The sequence below is a fragment of the Protopterus annectens genome, chromosome 3.part0 (genome assembly GCF_019279795.1).
Source record: "Protopterus annectens isolate FY-2018-M chromosome 3.part0, PAN1.0, whole genome shotgun sequence".
Taxonomy (NCBI): domain Eukaryota; kingdom Metazoa; phylum Chordata; order Ceratodontiformes; family Protopteridae; genus Protopterus; species Protopterus annectens.
The window spans coordinates 901,298,557-901,319,429 of NC_056731.1; the positions used below are offsets into that span (position 1 = coordinate 901,298,557).

The following is a 20,873-nucleotide window of genomic DNA, read 5'->3' on the forward strand; positions in this document are numbered from 1 at the left end:
GCATGTAATGTAATAAAATATTTCTGACATTTTGAATAGTGAAAGTTATTACATATCTTTAGATCTTTGTTTCCTATGTATTGAGGCAACTTTTGAGTTTGTAGCTAACATGTTTTTTTCTGAAAATCATTTGTTAGAGCATTTCTGTCGGTTCTGGTGGTGATTGGTCTTGCGTATGAAGTGCACTCCTTTATAACTCAACTCCTCTAGTGGTCACAATGTGAAACAGTATAGTTTTAAGCTCAGAAAGTTTTTACTGCAGATAAGATCATTTGTGAGAACTTGCCACCCTGCTCAGTGGTTGTATCACAACTAAGTGTTGTACGTCTTATAGTGGCAAAACCTAGTAAAATATCTTCTATTTCAGTGAGTCCTCATACATAACTGCGTTGCCCTTGTGTTTTGCTCAGTTTCAGAGTTTATTTACGGTTTTCTGTTCAGTAACTGCATTGTGTAGGTATTGACTTTGAGTCTGTTAGTGTAGTTGCATTTAAGCTGCTTAACGGTATCTTACTATGCTGCTGCTGTTACCTTTCCCTGCTTTATATTATGGTGTGTACATTTTTGTATTTGCTTATTTTGTTTAGTAGACTGCACTGTTTGCACTTGTATGTGTTTGAATGATGTGCCAAAATAAAGCAAAATTATTTGCATGTTTTAACAGGTGAGTATTACACTAAATGGAATGCTGGACCAGAGCTTCAGGGACCGGGCTGTGCGGAAAGAGCAAGGCAATCGCTTGGTGAATTCTTTGCTAAAGAATTGGAAAATGATGGACTCTTGGTGGGCAGAAAGCTCCTCTTCAGAAAGTAAAATGGCAGTCTTAACACTCCTTTCTAAAATCCTACAGGTATTTTGTTTTTGCTCTTACTGCACTCAATTTGATGTGCTTATATTGTACTTTGATTTGATTTGCTTAAGACAGCCAAGTAACAAGTTAGTCAGTGAATAGGGTGGGGTGTTGCAAATACTATAGTTATGGTGGGGCTTACTTTCTTGGGAACTTTTAAGGTCATCATTAGTAACACATTTTATAACAAATCCATTTAGAAAAGCATAGAGTCAGTATGAAGATAATTTTGTCAAGTGTTTTCAGAAGTTCTCAGCCTAAGTTATAAGCATGAATGGGCATTTGGAAGAAAGCAATTGTACCTTTTTTTCTTACAATATTTAATCTAGATCTGTTTTTTTGAAATAAGGAGAAATATTTTATTTGGGTCTTCAGGTTATGGTAGTGAATGCTTGATGAACTTTAATTTTCACATTAAACAACAGTAAACCAAACCTTCACAAAAAAAAAAAAATACACAGATTAGTTTAGTAGGTATTGGTGATGGGTAAAATGTTACAAAATATTTTCTGCAGGAATACTCAGGGGACCTCTTGAGTCTTCTGGAGTACAGACAAATTATGTGAATGATCTTCAGGGATACTTTTTAAATTGTGATTATTAGGGATATTTAAAATGAATTTTATAATTAGCAACTGTAAAGTATTGCATGATGACATTTAGAACTGCTATAGTTAGGCTGTTAAATTTGACAGAACATGTTAAGGATTGATGATCAATAACCTCCACACTCAGGTTGGTAAAGGATTTGGCAGCTAAGGCCAAGTGAGTGCTAAGATGGGGGTTCATAATTCTGATACAGCTATAAGTAAAGTAAGGTGGAAAATGAGGGAGAGAAGACTTGACAGGCTTCCGACAGCTTAAAGTGAGCCCTGATAACCTGATAGGCAGTGCTGGAAATGAACAGCTCTCTGCTAGTGTTACAGTACAAGATATTTCATTTTTGATAACCACATGTGTGTGTGTGTGTGTGTGTGTGTATGTATATGTATATATATATATATATATATATATATATATATATATATATATATATATATATATATATATATATATACACACACACACACATATAGGTGCCCTACACATAACCAAAATGCCACTTACCCGACTATCGAGGCCAGAACACCGAAAGGACAAAACACCAGACCGGGAACCAACAGAAAGTAACTGCTCGGCCCGCATGTCGACTTTTGCTCCTTACCTCTACGGGAGTGCAATGTTGGAATATTTAGTTGGGGGGGTGTGGCGTTTGTCTTTTGCTTTCATTTTCGTGTTCTTGTCAGGTTGACCAACCCTGTCAGTGTTCCGAGCGGTCGGTGTTTTGTCCTTTCGGTGTTCTTGGCTCGATCATGTGAAAGTCAGGTAAGTGTCATTTTGGTTATGCGTAGGGGACCCGTGTGTGTGTATATATGTGTGTGTATATATATATGTGTGTGTGTACATGTATGCAATTATATATGTATCTAAATGCTTAAAGGTGAAGCTGTAAATTTATTCATATTTTAGTGTTTTTTCTTGTGTCTGTTTCTAGGTGTACTCTTCTAGTACAGACAAGTGGAACTGGGGAGCTTAAGGGTTGGATAAGCCTTGTTAATGTGACATGTAATGTCATGATACAAGTGAGTCTGGGCTTTGCTTATTCGCAGGTGTGGATTTTATACAAACAGTAAAAAGGTCACACAGACAAATCAGTCTGTAAAAACTAAGAGAAATCTAGCCAACCTAGAGTTTCCACTGTGTGATACCTTATCTCTCCTGTAGTAGAGGCCCATGGGATATATGCAAATAACCCCTTAAGGACATCAAGTGTTTCAGCTACATGGCTTCTGAATGTCCACAATGCCTCACTATTTCTTTTTAAGTATTTATGGATACATTTAGGCCAAAAAAGCAAAACCCCACTGGCTGTGGACATGCATATTTCGGCCTTCTTATGACCTCGTCAGCACAGCATAAAGTGGACTGTTTAGCTATACTTTAGAAACACAGGGTCTTTAAACCCAGCTGATGTCCATAACTATTAAGGGGTCAGAAGCCATGTAGCTGAAATACTTAATGTCCTTAAAGGGTCATTTGCATATATGCCATTTGCCTCTGTTACAGGAGGTTTTAGGTATCACACAGTGAAAACTCTAGCTTGAGTAGGTTTTTCTTGTAGTTTTTACTGATTGGTTTGCCTGAGTGACCTTTTACTCTTTGCACTGGATGTTGGGATATTTTGCAGATACCTTAATGGTTATGGACTTCAGCTGGAACAGCCCACTTATGCTGTGCTGACAAGGTCATAGGAAGGCCAAAACATGCATGTCCACAACTAGTGAGATTTAGCTTTATTGGCCTGAACGTATCCATAAAGACTAGAAAAAGTGAGGGGTGGACATTCAGAAGCCATGTAGTTGAAACAGTTTATGCCCTTAAGGGGTTATTTGAATAGAGTCTATCAGCTACTATTACAGGTGTGGATTCTAGAGAAAATACTTAATTGTGCCAAACTCTCAGTACCAGAAAAGCAATTCCAAACTGTTGTTTTAGTGATGATCATCTTCAGCAGCATGAATTTAATTTACTTAATGGTCTCAAGTTACCAAGGAGCCTGATGTGCTGGACAGTGACTTAGCCATCCTGCAGGCAGGTTTAACCCAAATAAATAATTGATGCCAAGATCATGGACTGAAATTAAATGCCAAAAGTGCATTATTGTATCCTTTGGGAAGTGATCTACACCAGGAAACTACCACATTGACAGTACACCCCTAAGAGTTGACCCAGTTTTTCAGTATTTGGGAAAGTATGTGGACAGTGACCCTACTTTCGACCAACAAGTGTCCATTGTTGTAAGAAAGGCCTTCTGTAGTGCACAACTTATAAACAAAGGGATTATATCTAGATCTAGGGATGTCATTGTCCCCATATAGTTTTTGTGCAGTAATACCAATTTTGTGACTTTTGTTTTTGAGTTTGGTTATCACTGCCAGCGTCAAAGCAAGGGAGAGCTTCAGCCAGCTATGAGTTTAAACGCTTCGGAGAGTGTGCAGAGAGAACCGAATGGTTCTGTGAAAAGGTTGCTGCGACTACAAGAAAATCCGCTGTTAAAAATGGTATTTAATGCACCTCCCGTGTTGGTAACCGTTGACCAGACAGTGGAGGTGTTTAAAGAAAAGCTGACATCTTTAGAGAAGAAAGCACAGACTTACAAGCAACTCCAATGGCAACGGTTAAGCTTTCAAGCTTATTTGGAGTTGGGCATAGTACCACGAGGGCTGAGAATTCTAAAAATGCCTTCATATGCAAATACCTACAATGAACTTCTCATGCAATGGCAGCAATTGAACCTTAAATTGAGTGCAGATTATATGAGGCTCATGAATACTTTTTTTGAGCCCATTGAGAATAAATTGTTAGAAGAAATAGACACTTTAGAAAACAGTATATTGAATATGCCGTGCTATGTTGATTTTTCTGAGCTATATAAGACTGTTTTGGATCGGCTTTATGCATTAGATATGCGTTTTCAACAAAAAAAAAATAAGATTCAAAGGGATGCGAATGACTTTAAAAAAGGCCATATTTTCTCTTGGCCTAGAACTGCTAATCACTTTTCTTTGTTTAAAGAAAGAATGTTGCCATCTAAAGGTAGAGGAATGGGATCGCTTGATCAACTAGATACATTTGAGAGACAGCAATTAACTTTGAATTCTTTGACTGGGCATAACAGCCAGAAGCAAGCTTTTAGTACTACAAATACGGAATTGTCCACTCAGTAACAGGGGCAGCCTGCTAAAGACCCAATTAATGAGGCACCGGTTACTATAGAGCATCATGGAGGCGCTGTAGTTGATAGCGCCGTATATTCGAAGGTAAAGGAACTGAATATCCCGTTTAGTCCACATAACATCAGAGAGAAAAGTGTACAAAGGGAAATCACTTATTTTTCCCCTTTTCAATTGAAGCAGCCAGAGAAAATCTCGGCGCAACAAAATTCTACATTGGAGGCTGCACCAGTACAACGGCAGACTCAACAATTGAATGCAGGGGTCAAGAGGAAGAACAGCAGCCCGGTAGCAAACAGCAAAGTAATCAGGCGCTCGTTCAAATGTTAAAAGGTACTGTTAACCTTTAGCTTTCATTAATAACTGAAGCACAAATAAACCTTTTAAGCAAGGGTTTGAAATTCATCCCTAATGCAAATGATAATATTGTACAGGCAGTAACGGACTTGAAGCTGTTTGTTAGAAATGTCGGCTTGAAGTTGATTTTTAAGGAAACGTGTATGCAGTAGTCTAACTGTAAAAAGTTGTGTGTTTTCACCATTGATCTGTTCAACACTGACCGCTTTCTCTAATATTGAGAATGAGTTAAGGGTTTGTTATAGGAAAATGAATAAGAAGACGTATAACTTAACATTTTTTGAGCATATAGCATTGAGAGAACTACAAGATAACAAGATAGTGATAAAACAAGCTGATAAAGGGGGAGCGGTCGTAGTTATGGATAGGGAAACTATATGATGAATTTCAAAAGTTTACTGAATGATATACTGACCTTTAAAGAAATTACCTTTGATGTTAATAGGTACATTGCAAATGTGAATGACTATTTATGAGTTACAACTTAATAATGATATAACAGTAGACTTATTTAATTAAGTGTGCCCTGCCCTAGAATACCACAAATTTATGGCATCCCTAAGATACATAAAAATCTGGTGAATCCACCGCTGCGACCCATAGTCTTGGGTGGTGGTTGGGTGACCCAGCCTATTTCCAAATATTTACAGATAGTCCTGGGGAAATATTTGGATAGATGTACTACAGTATTGAAGGATACTAACAATTTTCTGCGAGACCTCCATAATTGGCATTCAAATAATTTAGGAGAGAGTTGCATCCTGGTGACGTTAGACATCACATCACTGTTTACAGTGATTCCTAATGAATATGGATTAAATGATATTCGTGATTTTTTTGAATGGTGAGGTTAAAATGTATAGCAGGGAAACTGAGAATATATGCACCATGCTTGAAGTAGTGTTAACTAATAATGTTTTTATTTTTGATAGTACCTTATCTACAATTAACAGGAGTTGCGATGGGCACTCCTGTAGGTAATACTTATGCAAATTTGGTGCTTTATGAATGGGAGAAGTATGCTATACTCAAGTGATTCAAATGGTATGAAAGCCAATGTTAAATTTTATAGGAGGTTCATGGACGATTGTTTTTTGGTTTGGGGTGGTTCCCTGTTACAATTAGAAAACTTTGTAACATATCTTAATGAATCTACGGGTTTTCTGAAGTTTAAAATGGTAGCATCAAGTCAAAAAATAGAATTCCTAGATGTGTGTTTGTATAAAAATGGGAATAAGCTGGAGTCTACAATTTATAAGAAAGAGGTAGATGCCTCTAGGTACATTAACAGAGATAGTATGCATGCACCGCATACGTTTAAAGATGTATTGAAAGCACAATTGATAAGAACTAGTAAACTGAATACAGTGGATGATAGTTTTAAGGCGCAAGCTATGGAAATGATGCAAGAATTTCAGAGGAATGGTTACCCGGATCATGTTATAGATGGTATTTATGATAAGGTAACATTAGGTAGAGCCGATAAGTATAAACCAGTTTTTAATGGTGGGGTAGAATTTAGTGATAAACCAAAATGTAAAGAGAAAATAGTGAGATACCTTACTACATTCAATCTCAACGCAAGTAGTGTACGAAACATAGTGGAAAGAAATTGGCCTATTTTGATGGCAATGCCTGAAATAAAGTTAATAGGTGAGAAACCACAGTACGTTTATAGGAATTCAGAAACTTTAAAGCAGAAACTTTGTTATAAAGACTTTAAAGATGAAACAATACAGTTGCGCAGAGAGGTGGGTACAAGGAAGTGCTATAATTGTACATGTTGTAAAGATTTATATGAGGGAGGTGATATCTATATACATCCAGTTCATAAAGAAGCATATACCCTAAAAACCCTGACAAGTTGTAATGCAACCCAGGTGGTATACCTAGCTACATGCGTGGCATGCACATTATTTTATGTAGGTAAGACCACTAGGAAGTTGAGGGAAAGAATAATAGAACATAAGTCTGAGATAAGAAGAAAAGTTCCAACGAATGCATTAAGCAAACACATTATAGATAATGGTGAAGGACATAGGTTTAAATTTAGGGTTATGTGCACTATAGAGATGGGTGTAAGGAAGGGTGATATAAACAACACTTTAGAATTAAGGGAATATGAATGGATTGTTAGGCTTCAAGCTGATGTGAACCCCGGTCTTAATAATGCGGTCAGTTTAAAACCGGTGTTAGTAAAAAGACAAGGTGAGAGAATTTAATGATTTCTTAAAATGTTTTTTAAATTGATTTTGTTATTCCACAATGTTTAAATGTCACATTTTAAGTGTTAAACTAATGTGTATGACTTTTAGATAGTTTTAGAATTAAATTGTATTTTTTTAAGATTTGTATGTTGGTTAGGATGATAGGCTGGCTGAAGCATATGATTTGATAGTACTCCCCTTTTTAAACAGTGAGAAAATTGATTTATATATGTACTGATGAAGGTTGTAGACCAGAAAGCTTTGCAATAAAGGATTTTGGCTTGAATAGTGTTGGTTTTGTATATAGTTTTCGTGCAGTAATACCAATTTTGTGACTATTGTCCCCATTTACTCAGCCCTCATTTGGTCAGTCATTGAAGTACCCTTTGGCATGCATCTGTCCAGACACTTGCAACAACTAGACCCGCCCCTACAGAAACTTACTAAAAGGATACAAGGCCTAAACAACATGTCCTATATGGACCAATTCAAAGCTCTGTCACTGTACCCTGGGTCCTACAGACTGCTAAGAGGTGTGACCTGTGTTTGGCATGCAAGGCTTCTTCCGGCCCAGTACTTATGGATTTACTGCACATCAGCAAGTCCAAGGGCATCAGAAATAACTCTGTGTAAGGATCTAAACCTCAGTAGAACAGCTTGGAGGGACAGGCATATATCTGAGGATGCCAGTACTCTGGAACAGACTCCCTATCCACATTAAACAAAGTTCATCCCTGTCGATATTCAGGCACAACTTGGGTTGATAGATGAGAAGCAGCCAGTGTACCTCAGGACTGTCCCCTGTACTACTGTTGGACAGCTGCAGCTCCTATATGCTTTATCAAATGCATGGGTCCCCGCAAATTATTTGTGGTATGATCACAGTTATTCTCTTTATGGGTAATATACATGACTATGGATCTACTTCAGAAGCTTTAAGTTTCAAAAATTCGAACTTCAAACAGCTAAGACCGTAAGATCAAAGTTTTGAAACTTCAAAAACGTAATAATTTATTTTTTTTTTTTTTTACATTTTGCAGGGGGGGCAAGCCCCCCTGAGCCCTCCACACCCCCTACTCAATAAATATACCAACTCAGAGATCGCACTACAGTGAGGAAAACACTAAATTTCATGTTCCATGTTGTACGGTGATCTACATTCAAGACATTCAAAGTTTCGAAACTTCAATCTTATGGTCTCGCCCATTTGAAGTTCACAGTTTTGAAGCTTCTGAAGAAGATCCATGCAGACACGCACACATACTTATATATGTATATCTATGTATGTGTATGTATGTGTGTGTGTGTGTATGTATATATATATATATATATATATATATATACATATATATATATAAAATTATTGACCACAGGATGGGTAAAGCTGTCTGTAACAAAAAGGGGTAGGTTATTTCTAGCACAAAAAAGGAAACTGGCTAGGACATTCTAAACTATAGCATGCTGTAACAGTAAACATTTGATGGCTGATCAAATGGATGTACAGACATTAATTTTCATAGCAATGATTTTGTAGGTTGCAGAGCATCTTATCCGAGGAAAATAATGTATTCTCTTTACCTTTTTCCCCTTGTTTATGCTGCCTTGAAGCTCTTATAAATCTGTGTGTGTGTATTTTTAATGTGTTAACTGGCCAAACATCAAGGCTATAGCACACCTCTTTTCAGCGGTTGCATGGAGGCATTGCTAGTTAACTGAGCTGTTTAGAGCCTCACAGTAAAAAAATAATGTAGGAGATGTCCAAATTGAGTAAATGTATACCATTTGTTATTTTTCTATCAGAGAGTTGTTCAATTCTTGCTCCCACACAGAAGTACTCCTGGAATGTTTGCACGTCGTTCACCCCCTTGGTGGAAGTACAGATCCTTTTATTTGCATCCCCAGGCAGTATTTTCATGGAAATTTTTGCAGCATCTTCATTTTCAAATTTTTATTTCATTTCTGTGTTTATACATTCTGTGATCCCTTGACTTTACTAAGATTACTTAATAAACGTTCCCTATGTTAAGCAAATAGCCAGTTTAAACTACAGAGTTTTGTATTATTTTCAAAGTTGCCAACATTGTACAAGAATTAACAATGCTACCAAAATAGGAAGAGAATAATCCTCTGCTACTTTTTTTCTTTGCCCAAGCATCCGAAATGCAGCTGATGGCAGTCAGGGAGTCATTGGGAATCAGGAATATATGATATAAGATATAAGCATCAAACTTATTTTTGGCATATTTTTCACTTTATATTGAATAATTCTCCCCATTCACATCAAGCAAAGCACCTCACTGTCCCTCTTCAAGAGAAATCTTGAGTGGAAGGGAAATAGGAAATTCACCCCGGGATCACTTCAATTGCATTGCTATATAGGGTCACAGGGAACTAACGTCTGGTAAACCAGATGACTGGGAACAGTATTGGGCTAGGCTTGCATTGGCTCCAGGGCCATTAGCCTAGTACTTACCTTTAATCCTATGAAAAGGTTATTCTTTTAGGCAGCAGAAATCTGCATTACTCATTTTGCCCATCCCTTTTTGTTTCTGTTCTTTGAGTAAAAGTGTATTGGAGCTTGAGACGGTCACACTTGGGCAAAGAATCTGTTGGCCAGTATTAAACTGAAGCAAAGAGAACCATCCTTTGCTAAGGAAAGGGTAAGGCCATTTGTAAGAAAGGAGATTTTTTCAGCCATTTACTAAAGAGTTGCTAAGAAATATTAAGGCTAGTTCATGCTACTTGCAGTTCTTCTTTCATGCCTAGCCTGAGTGGAATTTCACTCTTTTTGACACCTGAAGAGTTCCTGAATGGACAACCTTCTCGTGAGCTAAAATTCAGAGAATGCACCTTTTCAACCTAGATGTGTCTCAAAAATAAGGGTTACAAAAGAAGTTTAAAATATGAAAACGAATTAGCACATACACTCTTTGCAATGGTCGTATTAATATTTCTGCCAGACATAATTTTATATTGAACAAGTAATTAGATAATATAAACAGCTACGTTAGTTTTGCAAACCAGTATTAATATCTCTGTAACAATAAAAGACCGACTTCAACCATCAGTGTGACTTTTGTTTGCAAATGGAAAATGTGAATTTCTGCCATACAGTGTTGGTTAGACACCAACTATCAGTGCAAAGTTTTTAAGCATTGTGTATGCTTTCATTTGATACCATGGAGTCCCATATAAATACTCACTGGTTGAAATTATTGATGTAATTATGAACATATAATCATAATATCTCTAGGGGGGAAAAAATCACAATTTGTGTTACCAAGTGCACAATAGGTTAAGGGAGTCATTCAAGACCTTTCTGGTGACTGGGCACGTGAAATACTGAATCGCAGTCCCCCAAGACATTTGTACAGAACTATGACTATTTACTAAACACGTTTGAATATCTACCAAATGGTAGTATGCAGACAGCTGCTCAGTGACCGTGTATGCTGCATTATATAAGCTTTTGTTTGATGCCATGAAGTGCCGTGTAATCAACTTACATTTCAGGTTATTAATATAATTATTGAAATATGACATACATTCATAATATAGTTCTGTTTGGCAGCAGGTATTAGTGAGAAATTTATCTGAACACTGCAGTATGACTCATACAGGGCTTTCACTTTCAGTGATCATGATAATTTCTCATGTCTCCCTTCCATATTCCTTTTCATTTACCATGAATATTGGTAAAAAAAAAAAACTACTAGCACTGAATGTGTGACAAACCCTTTCAATGTTAAACTTCATGAAGCAAGTATTTTTTAAGACCCAAAATGAGGGAGCGTTTTTCATGTTAAGGCACAATTGAAAGATATGCTCCCTTCTTTGAATTACCTTAGTCTCCCTCCCTTCTTGCACACTTGTTTCTTTCTGTGCTGTTGCAGACAGTACTCTGTGAGCACTTCCAAAATGTATCCCTTGTACTCGCATTCCTCCCTACGATACTTACTTCCTCTTACCTGCTTATTTATCACCCCTGCATTCAAAATGGCTGCCACCAGTTCTCACTGCTTTTGTCCTTCTCAACCAAGCCTGTTAATCCCCTCCCCCAACTATATGTTTTCTCTTCAGTTATGTGCAAAATGGCTACCCTGTACAGTTGACCACTAGAGTCAATGGAAGTCAGACATTCTATGGTTTGGGCTGCTCAGACGCTTTCTGAAGACCCCAACCACTTCCTGTCTAAAAGGTACACTACTTGCTGTCCCCATATATAGTCAAATTCTACCCCTTTAACCTTTCCTACTTACCCATTCTCTAACTGATGTCGCCTCTCCATTCACCCTCTCTTCATTTCAATTCACTGAACTCATCACAGTGCAACAAACCACCACGCCCCCCCTCTATATCCCATTATTTGTTAACCCCACTTTAAAACCAGCTCTTGCCATCACATAACCCATTTTTATTACTCTTTCTCCCCAACTTCTCTTCTGTAAGTCAGTTACAGTCTGTCTTTTGCGTCTTCTCATGTTCATACTCATGCAACCAATGACACAGCAGTATTGACAGTTGTATTAATTTTGCATTAGTTTGAGAAGAAAATAATATAATAAGGTTTGAGCAAAGCATACACGTGCTACTGAAGTAAAACTATTCCATCAATGAAAGCTTTATCCACACAACTATCTTGAAGGCTTAAGTTATATAAGGGTCCTTTACTCCCACAAAGGAACAGAAATGAGGTTGTGAGGAAGCAGAAATGAAGGAAAGTTGGCGATGGATGTTTTAAATTCACTATTTTAATCCTCTTGCTTTCCCACAACAATAAATCTGAAAAACAGCATCTAGAATATTTATCTGCTCTCACATGCATCACTTTTATTCCTCTTGCCTTCCGATAAGTTAAGAAAACAGCATCTAGCATCTGCAGAGAAAGTGCCTTGAGCACCTGCAAATCTGGTTATGTTTTGAAATGAACAGTACTCCTTTTACATTTTACTATGTACACTGTGGTGAGTTATCAATTTAAACATCAGATTCAGTGGTTAAGTGGTGATGGTGTAGTGCTGCTTGAATTAACTCACTGCAAGATTTGTATTGATTTTATTCTAGGTTTCTCATACACATACACACAGAGTATGGTAAAAATGACCCCATAGAATTCACTCTTGCAGTTTCATTCCATGCTCTGTGTACGATGGCATCCCCCAAACAAATCTAAGGCCTTGCAAAAGTAACTGTATTCCTCTGTGATTTACTAGTGAGGAACTTGTACACCTTAACCCTTCACCAGACAGCGCTAGTCTACAGTAGTTGAGAAAAATGGTTACGCACTTTCCTTATCAGTGCCTACTTGTCAGGAAACTGCAGAGTGAGTTAATTGTTTAGTGCCTTTTGGTAGAAAGACAAATGGGATAATAAGGGTCATTTGCATGCACCTTGTACCTGATGTGCTGCACTGTTTTGGACTGAAAATTTGTAGCTGTTTCAGTTTGAAGGATGTCCCCAAGTTATGGGAAGTATTACATTCCAGAAACATTCCTCAAATATGGAGGTTTACTCTAAATATTTGTATTCTACATAAAAAAATACTGCCATCCTCCCAGCAGTTACGTTTCAATTAAAATAAAAATATTAACCAGAAATGATCTAGAAAAAGATCAATTTTGCATGTCTCCATAACAGGGGCATGACAGGAAGGTACTCACTCTGAACGTTGGTGTCCGCACTCTACAAGACATTTTGCATCTTTAGGAAAGTATCTCGACGACACAAAAGCTAGGCTGCTCTTACATCTTTCTGTATCCAGGTGAAGCTGAAATAGAGTGGTATGAGTCAGCCCAACTTTTATGTACAGTAGTGTTGGAAATTCTGTTTGTAGCAGTGACAGGTGGGCAACACCACTGGTTTGAACATATCAGCAGCATTGCAACCAATCGGTTGCTCAGAGGCTTATTGTGAGAGAATTTTTATTTAGATATTTTATTTTCAAACTTTTTGCAGCTATTTGCATATCTGCTTAACCCTGCATATGTAGGGCTTGTGTCGTGCATCATATTTGTAGTGCAGAGATGAATGTAGAGTTTATTAGTACATTGAGTCCATGTGAATATAAACACTGTCTAAAATATTTTTTTTCTTTAATCTTTGATGTAAACACTGTTTTTTCTGCATTTACTTACAAATGCGTACTTGCAGTAGTGTTTGATCACATTTCTGCATCTGTAAGTGCTTAAAGATATGAAAACTCTTGTTAAAATCAGCAGCTCCACATAGAGCTGCAGGTGAGTTACAGTGAGTATTTTGGGTAATGATGCTGTAATCACCGTTCAGCAGATAACACAGGTTGCAGCATGGGTGCAGATGAGTTAGTCTATCTAAAGCAAACTTTGGTCACTTTCCTTCAGTGTTTCTTCAAGATAACAGTGCACAATGTTTTAGAAAGGATTTGTAAGAGAGAATTATGTCACTGTGTTTTAGATTAAATGTGTATTAGATGGGTTTTCTAGATATTTTGTGAGAGGAAAAGTGTCTTGGATAAAAAGTAGTAGTAACTCTGATGTATGAATGTATGTGCGTCTCAGCCATTATAAAGACTAAACAGTTGAGGGAGTAGGGAGAGGATATTTGCCAGTAGGAATACTTACAACCAAGGGTACAATAAATGGGCAAAAGATAGGAAGCAACAAGGAGGAAGCTGAAAAAGGAGCCTTGCTACTGGAACAAATTATGTTGGGAGGGAAAAGTGATAGTGGGAAGAAGCCAAGCAGATGTTTGACCTGTAGTTCAAAGAATGCACTCCACATCATGGGCTGTTTGCAGAATATAGACAGAGAGGGGAGTAAAAGGATCTGAGGTGGTGAAACAGACTAAGAGGGTAGATTAGAATGACAAATTGCAAAAGAGCAATGGGAAGAAATGTGCAAGTCCACTAGGTATGCTGCAAAGTCCGGAAAATGTAGGATATTTGCATGTAAATGTTTGCAGAGGCATTTTATACTCCCCAAGTAAGCTTTAGAGGATTTTCTTCCATGTGTGGAGCAGACTTTGGAGATTTGAAGGGAATGAGAGGAAATTGGGAACATATTTTCTGGAATGTGTGGTGTCTTCTGAATTTATGGACTCCCTGCTAAATATGCTGCCACAGCTGTTGGAGGAAAATATTGCGTTGGCTAAGGACATGATGCTATTGAGTTGGTGTCAGGGTCAGAATTGTTTTGACCTAGGAAGGCCTTATTAAGTTTAATGTTAGTAGCAGCCAAAAAAACAATTACATGAAAGCTGAAATTAGATTGAACCAGCTACCAATGAAGTATTACACATTGGACAAGAAATGCTGTGTCAGTGGCAATAGGTAGGACACTTGCCTTTTGTGCAAAAGGCTATGGGTTCTATTCCACAACTGGAAGAGGAATTGCTGACACTGCAGTGCAGGATAAAGAGGCTACTGCACTGCTGAGTGAGTCATCCTTCTGATGAAACACTAAACCTTAAGAGCCCACCTGCTTCAGTTTGGTGATAGCTCATGTGGTTGTAAAAGGTCTTATGGAACATATTGATATAACTAAGGAAGTTCCTTGGCTAAATTTCCCCCTAATAGTATAAATGCCACCTCAGATCTCCCCTGAAACAAGGACAAGTAGCCTGGTAGTACTAACCCAGTCAGCAAACGATAAATATAAACAAAATTCTAAAAATATGATCATTGAAAGATGGATGAATTATGTTTTCTAATGGTGCATTTGGTGCACCTACTCCACTAACTCCCAACTGCAGAACCAATGTATACAAACTAATGTTCATATACATGGCTAAAATATGTAGGTTGGTAGGAACAAAATAGTGTACCAGTATGTTCCAATGCACAAAAATAAAGGAAAAGTTATATTGGAAACTGTGTGTATAATCTACATATGTGATGGAAGTCGGTGAAATAATTTTTCATTGTTAATGTATCCAAGGCAGCGGTCCCCCACCTTTGGGCCGTGGACCGGTACCAGACCGCCAGGTTTGGAGTGAAACGAAAAAGTGAATGTATGTGTACGAGTGTGTTTGTGCCTGTGAGTGAATGCGTGCATGAAAGTAGAATGTATGTGTATGTGTGTGTGAGAGAGAATGAGCAGTGAGATCAAGCCGTTATTTTACACTCACTAAGCAGCACTTTTGCTGTTTAGCGAGTGTAAAATAAAAGCAAAAAATGTGTTTGCATGTGCAAGTGAATGTATGCATGAAAGTAGAAGAGTCCGTGTGTGTAAGTGAATGTTTCTGTCTGCATGTGTGAGTGAATGCATGTATGAAAGCAAAAGACTGTGTGTGAGAGAGAGAGTGATCTTGTGTGAGTAAATGCGTGCATGAATGCAAGAGACTGTGTGTGTTTGTGTGAGAGTGTGTGTGAAGAATAAGAGTGATCCCTGGCAACAGCAGCAATGAGGTTTGCCTACCTCTTCCCATACCACTCAACCTCTTGGACAATAAATCTGGACAGCATTCCTCTCAACCTGTTACAGCAAATAATCTGAACAAACCCACAAATCATGGGGGGACAAAGGACCAAAAAATAGGGGCACTTTTTAAATACTGCTCCTACAAATGTAGAAATTTGATAGAATAACAGGGTTTGCATTGGCATGAATTTTTCTGAAGGATATGAGACTGATATTCAATTGTCTGCCATTATTTACTGACTTAATTCCTCAACATTTTGCCAGTGATTTGTCAGAAAACCACAATTTTATGAGAAGTAGACCAAAAATGTGAGGCAAAAATGTGGACATTCTGCGAAAACCCGTACAGTTGAGAGGCATGCTGGACATGGTGAAATAGAGACAGATTTTAAATATTGCTCTTATAAACTTAGTACATCAGTGTTATGCTGTTAAGCAGAATGTACCCTCTTTTTTTTGTAATTATTGCTAATTGTCTTTTTATTGAACTTTGGGGCTTTTCTCCCTGGGTCTCATTGGGGATCCTTTTTTCTTGCTCTAACTGATGTCAGAAAAAGTTAACTATTGTCTCGCCTGTGGAAAGAAAATACCACAACAAGATTTCCATTCTTACTGTGTCACCTGTTTAGGCCCAGACCACAATGCCCCTTGCTCTCGTTTTTTTGCTTTGTTCAACGCTACAACTATACTTCATTGGTCCCTTATAGTAGCTAAATACTTTCGCTCTTGATCTCCGTATTCCGAAATGGTTTCGGTAAGCCATCCGACTACCGATCTTCCAAAAAACATAAGGATAAAGAGACAGACTGCACAGGTCCAAAACTGCCGACGATGCTCCTGTTAAGCTTCTAAAACAGGGAGTGCTAAGCCACCCACTTATGGAAAGAATTCACAATGACTTCTCCAATCCACCTCTTACCTCTGCCCACCTGCTTGTACCCCTAGGAGGAAAACTTGCCTCCCATGCAAGAAACTGTGCCTCCATCACCAATGATTGATGGGTCCTCAAAATTGTGTTCCAGGGGTACAAATTTCATTTCCACACACTGCCAACCCCAAAAGGGATCCCAGATCTTCCTCCAAACCAGTGGGCAGAGGCACAAAACCAAGTTCTTCACTGCTCTCCATGAGGGCATTTCATCCTGTTCCTGCAGACCAGATAGGCCAAGGTTTTTATTCCAGACGTTTCCAGGTACCCAGAAAAGAGGGCACCTGGCGCCCAATCTTAGATCTATCCATTCTAAACACCTTCCTGGTGGTACCAAAACTCAGAATGCTCACCCTCCAGCAGCGTCTTCCTGTGCTGTCCAAAGATGTCTGGTTAGCTACCCTAGACCTAAAAGAGGCCTATCTGCACATCCCAATCAGAGACTCTTGCAGGAAATATCTACGTTTCAGGGCAGGATCTATGCATTATCAGTTCTCTGCACTTCCCTTTGGCATATCCACTGCTCCCAGAGTTTTCACAAAATGCCTGCCTCCAGCCATTGTTTTTTGCAGACAAAGAAATATTCAAATTTACCCCTACTTGGACGACTGCCTGATTCAGGCAGAGTGTCAGGAAAAGCTGTTGCAGCACCTGACATTTATAAATGACCTCCTGACCTCACTGGGGTACACTGTAAACAAAAAGAAATCCAAACTAGTCCCCAGTCAGAAAATTGTATTCCTGGGAGCAAGCCCAGACAGCATCCCAGATGGCATTCCTTACTCCAGAAAAACAAGCCTACCTGACAGGCTACTTCTCTCAACTGGCCACCAGAACCCAGTTATCTGCAAGGAAAATCCTGCAAGCTCTATGGTTCATGGCCTTCTGCATTCTTCTAATTTCATATGCCAGACTGCATATGAGAAAACTTGAATGGTACTTAGAGCTTTTGGTGTCAACAATGTTCTTCGTGTTTCACTGTTGCAGTCATTACATTTGGGTAATCTGCAGGCTAAGTCCTTGGTCCTGCGTTGGTTGCTGTCTCCTCTTCCATGACGTCAGGTTGTCAGGGGGTATAAAACATGCAGCTGACGCCATTTTATGCAGTCTTTCTTGCTGCGTGGTGCCCGAAGCAGAAGCAGTTCGCAAGTGCCGGTCGACTGACACCTGAAATTTTCGCATTTGAGTTTTAGAACCGAAGTCTTAAATTAAAGCTAAGTACCCCATTGGGGAAACTTTTTCTTGCTCCTTACCGATGTCAGTAAAAGTTAATAATTGCATTACTTGTGGGAAGAAAATACTTCATAAGGATTTTCTTTTGTACTGTATTCCTTGCCTATGCGCAGATCATAACGTGCCTTGCTGTCAGTTTTGTGCTAGATTTAACCAACACACTGTTAAGCGTCAGTATAGTTTTGCTTCAAAATATTTTGGATCCAGATTTAATTACCCTGAAATGTCATCGGATAGCAATCCGACTTCCGAAGTTTACAAAAAAATACAAAGAAAAAGACAGAGACAGACCGTCTAGGTCCAAACCTGATAACGAAGCTTATCCTAAGCCAGTCATCGGTTCGCCGGTACACAGTGAGGCGCTTTCGCAGCCCCTGCTACCCGCTACTTTTGAGTCGAAGGCCTCTGCTGAAACCCATGCAGAGTCCGGTATGTCGCAAAATTCTCAGAGTATTGTACGCGTGGATGTCTCTCCCTCAGATGGGTCCAGAGCCGCTGAGCAGGCACCGGCTTCTGAGGGTGCCTTCAGGCCTCAACATTTCTATATAAAACCGCCAGCTTCAAACACAACTTCTAAGTCTAAAAAACCGATGCATGAGCCACGTGCTCAGGCCCCTATGCCTAAAAAACAGATTATCAAAATGGCTGAGGACTTAATTGCCTTGATCAGGGGTTCCCAACCCCAACCCCCCCCCCCCTGCTAAAAGGCCTAGGCAAGGCACTGATTATGACTCTTCAGATCAGGTTTCCATTTCTTCTGATTCCTCTTCTGATCAGGAATTTTCTATGAGGATTTAGATGCAGAGGAATCCATACCATCTGCATCTCCTCCTGAGGATTATTCTTTTGGAGAAACCCTGCATACTTTAAGGGAACACTTTCAGTGGGAGAGTCAGGATTACTCTGAATCAAAAAAGAGACTAAGGGATTTCCTTCTTCTTCCTCAGCATAGGCCTTTGGCTATACCTCCTGTATTAGACATTGTTGATGTGTTTTCAGAATCAAGCATGGCTCCTGATTCCCTGCCTCCGGCTCCTAGTAAGCCAGACCGATATTACAGGGTTCCTGACTCCCACAAATGTTTATTCAAAAATCCTGCTGCTGATCCTGAAACCGTCTCACAGGGACCCAAAGGTGTAAAGGCCTCTACGGCCAAAAATCCTACTCCCTCTGATAGAGATTCCAGGGTGCTGGATAGATGGGGAAAGAAGGTTTATACGTCTGCAACCTTGGCAATTAGGGCCTCAAACTGCTAGATGTTCATTGTGTTATACTGCTGCAGTCATCACACTTGGGTTATCCTGTCGTCAGGCGGTCCCGCTGTCGGCCGAATCCCAAAGTCCTGGTCTGACGTCGTTTGTCGTTGCTTCTTCCCTGACATCAGTGCGACAGGGGTACAAAAGAGACAGCCGACACCAATTTCTCCAGTCTTTCTTGCCGCGCGGTGCCCAAAGCAGAAGCAGTTCGCAAGTGCCGGTCAGCCAGCTCCTGAGATTTTCGAATCGAATTTCAGCCCGAAGTCTTCTCTAAAGCTAAGTACCCCGTTGGGGAAACTTTTCTTGCCTCAGACCGATGTCAGACAAAGTTAATAATTGCATTTCTTGTGGGAAGCAAATACCGCATAAGGATTTTCATTCTTATTGTATTCCTTGCCTAGGCCCAGACCACGACGTCTCTGGTTGTCGGTTCTGTGCTAGGTTCAACAAACGTACAATTAAGCGTCAGGCAGAATTCGCCCAGCATTATTTTGGCAGAAAATTTAACTATAGCATGCTGTCGGAGCAACTGACATCAGCAATGATTAAAAAACGCAAGGATAAGGACAGGCAGCCAAGGCCTAGACCAGTTACCGAGGCCTCAGCCAGGCCTGACGCCGGTTCTCCGGTTTTCAGCGAGGCGCCTACACAGCCCCTGACTACCGCTGATTCAGAAATTCTGACGGCCTCTCAGACCGAAGCGACTGGGCCTCAGGAACCGGTTCCACCTCACCCCTCGGACGACAGTCCTGACGGTGATCCGGAAATTTTGGATAGGCCTTCGGTTTCTGAAGGTGTCTTCAAACCGACAACTATCTCCACTAAGTCTTTTGCTAAACTTAAAGCTCCCTTGAAAGTTAGGAAGCCAGGTCCACCCCCCCCCCCACACACACACACACACAGGCCCCTATGCCTAAAAAACAGATGCTTAAGATGGCTGAGGATTTAATTACCCTTATCAGGGGATCCCAACCCCCTCCTGACATAAGGCCTAGACTGGAGGAAGATTATCCTTCCTCTGACCAAGCATCCATCTCCTCAGGCAACGCTGAGGACCAGGATTACTCCTTCCCTCCTTATGAAGACTCAGATGCTGAAGAGTCCATTCCCTCTGTCTCCCCCCCTGAAGACTACTCTTTTGGGGAAACTTTACACACCATGAGAGAACACTTCCACTGGGAAGGCCAAGATTACTCTGACTCTAAGAAAAGACTCAGTGAGTTTCTACTTCTTCCACAGCATAGACCCCTAGCAATTCCTCCAGTTTTATACATTTTGGATGATGTTTACTCCGAATCTAGCCTAAACCCAGATTCTTTACCTCCGGCACCAGCTAAACCAGACAGATACTACCGAGTTCCTGATACTCATAAGTTTCTATATAAAAGTCCTACTGCAGACCCTGAAACCATTTCCCAGGGTCCCAAAGGGGTTAAGGCCTCTACTGCAAAGAATCCACTACCTTCTGAAAGAGATTCCAGAGCATTAGAAAGATGGGGGAAGAAAGTATATACGTCTGCCACTTTGGCCATGAGGGCCTTAAACTGCCAATTCCACATGCTAAAATACCAACAGTTCTTAATTACACAGTTAAAGCAGAAAATGACCCCTCAGACAGATCAACCTGATTTCAAAGAGATGCAGGATTTTTTGGGCTAAACAGTTGAGGAGTAGGAGAGGATATTTGCCAGTAGGAATACTTACAACCAAGGGTACAATAAATGGGCAAAAGATAGGAAGCAACAAGGAGGAAGCTGAAAAAGGAGCCTTGCTACTGGAACAAATTAAGTTGGGAGGGAAAAGTGATAGAGTGGGAAGAAGCCAAGCAGATGTTTGACCTGTAGTTCAAAGAATGCACTCCACATCATGGGCT

General features: G+C 39.6%; 1 protein-coding gene across 1 annotated transcript in view; it reads left to right on the forward strand.

Moving 5' to 3' along the window:
• Positions 1–20,873, forward strand: part of PRKDC (protein kinase, DNA-activated, catalytic subunit) — a 4,917,417-nt gene that overhangs the window by 2,635,974 nt on the left and 2,260,570 nt on the right. Inside the window, exon 32 of the mRNA XM_044065724.1 lies at positions 665–850. Within this exon, the coding sequence (XP_043921659.1) occupies positions 665–850 (186 nt within the window). The remainder of the gene's footprint in view (positions 1–664; positions 851–20,873) is intronic.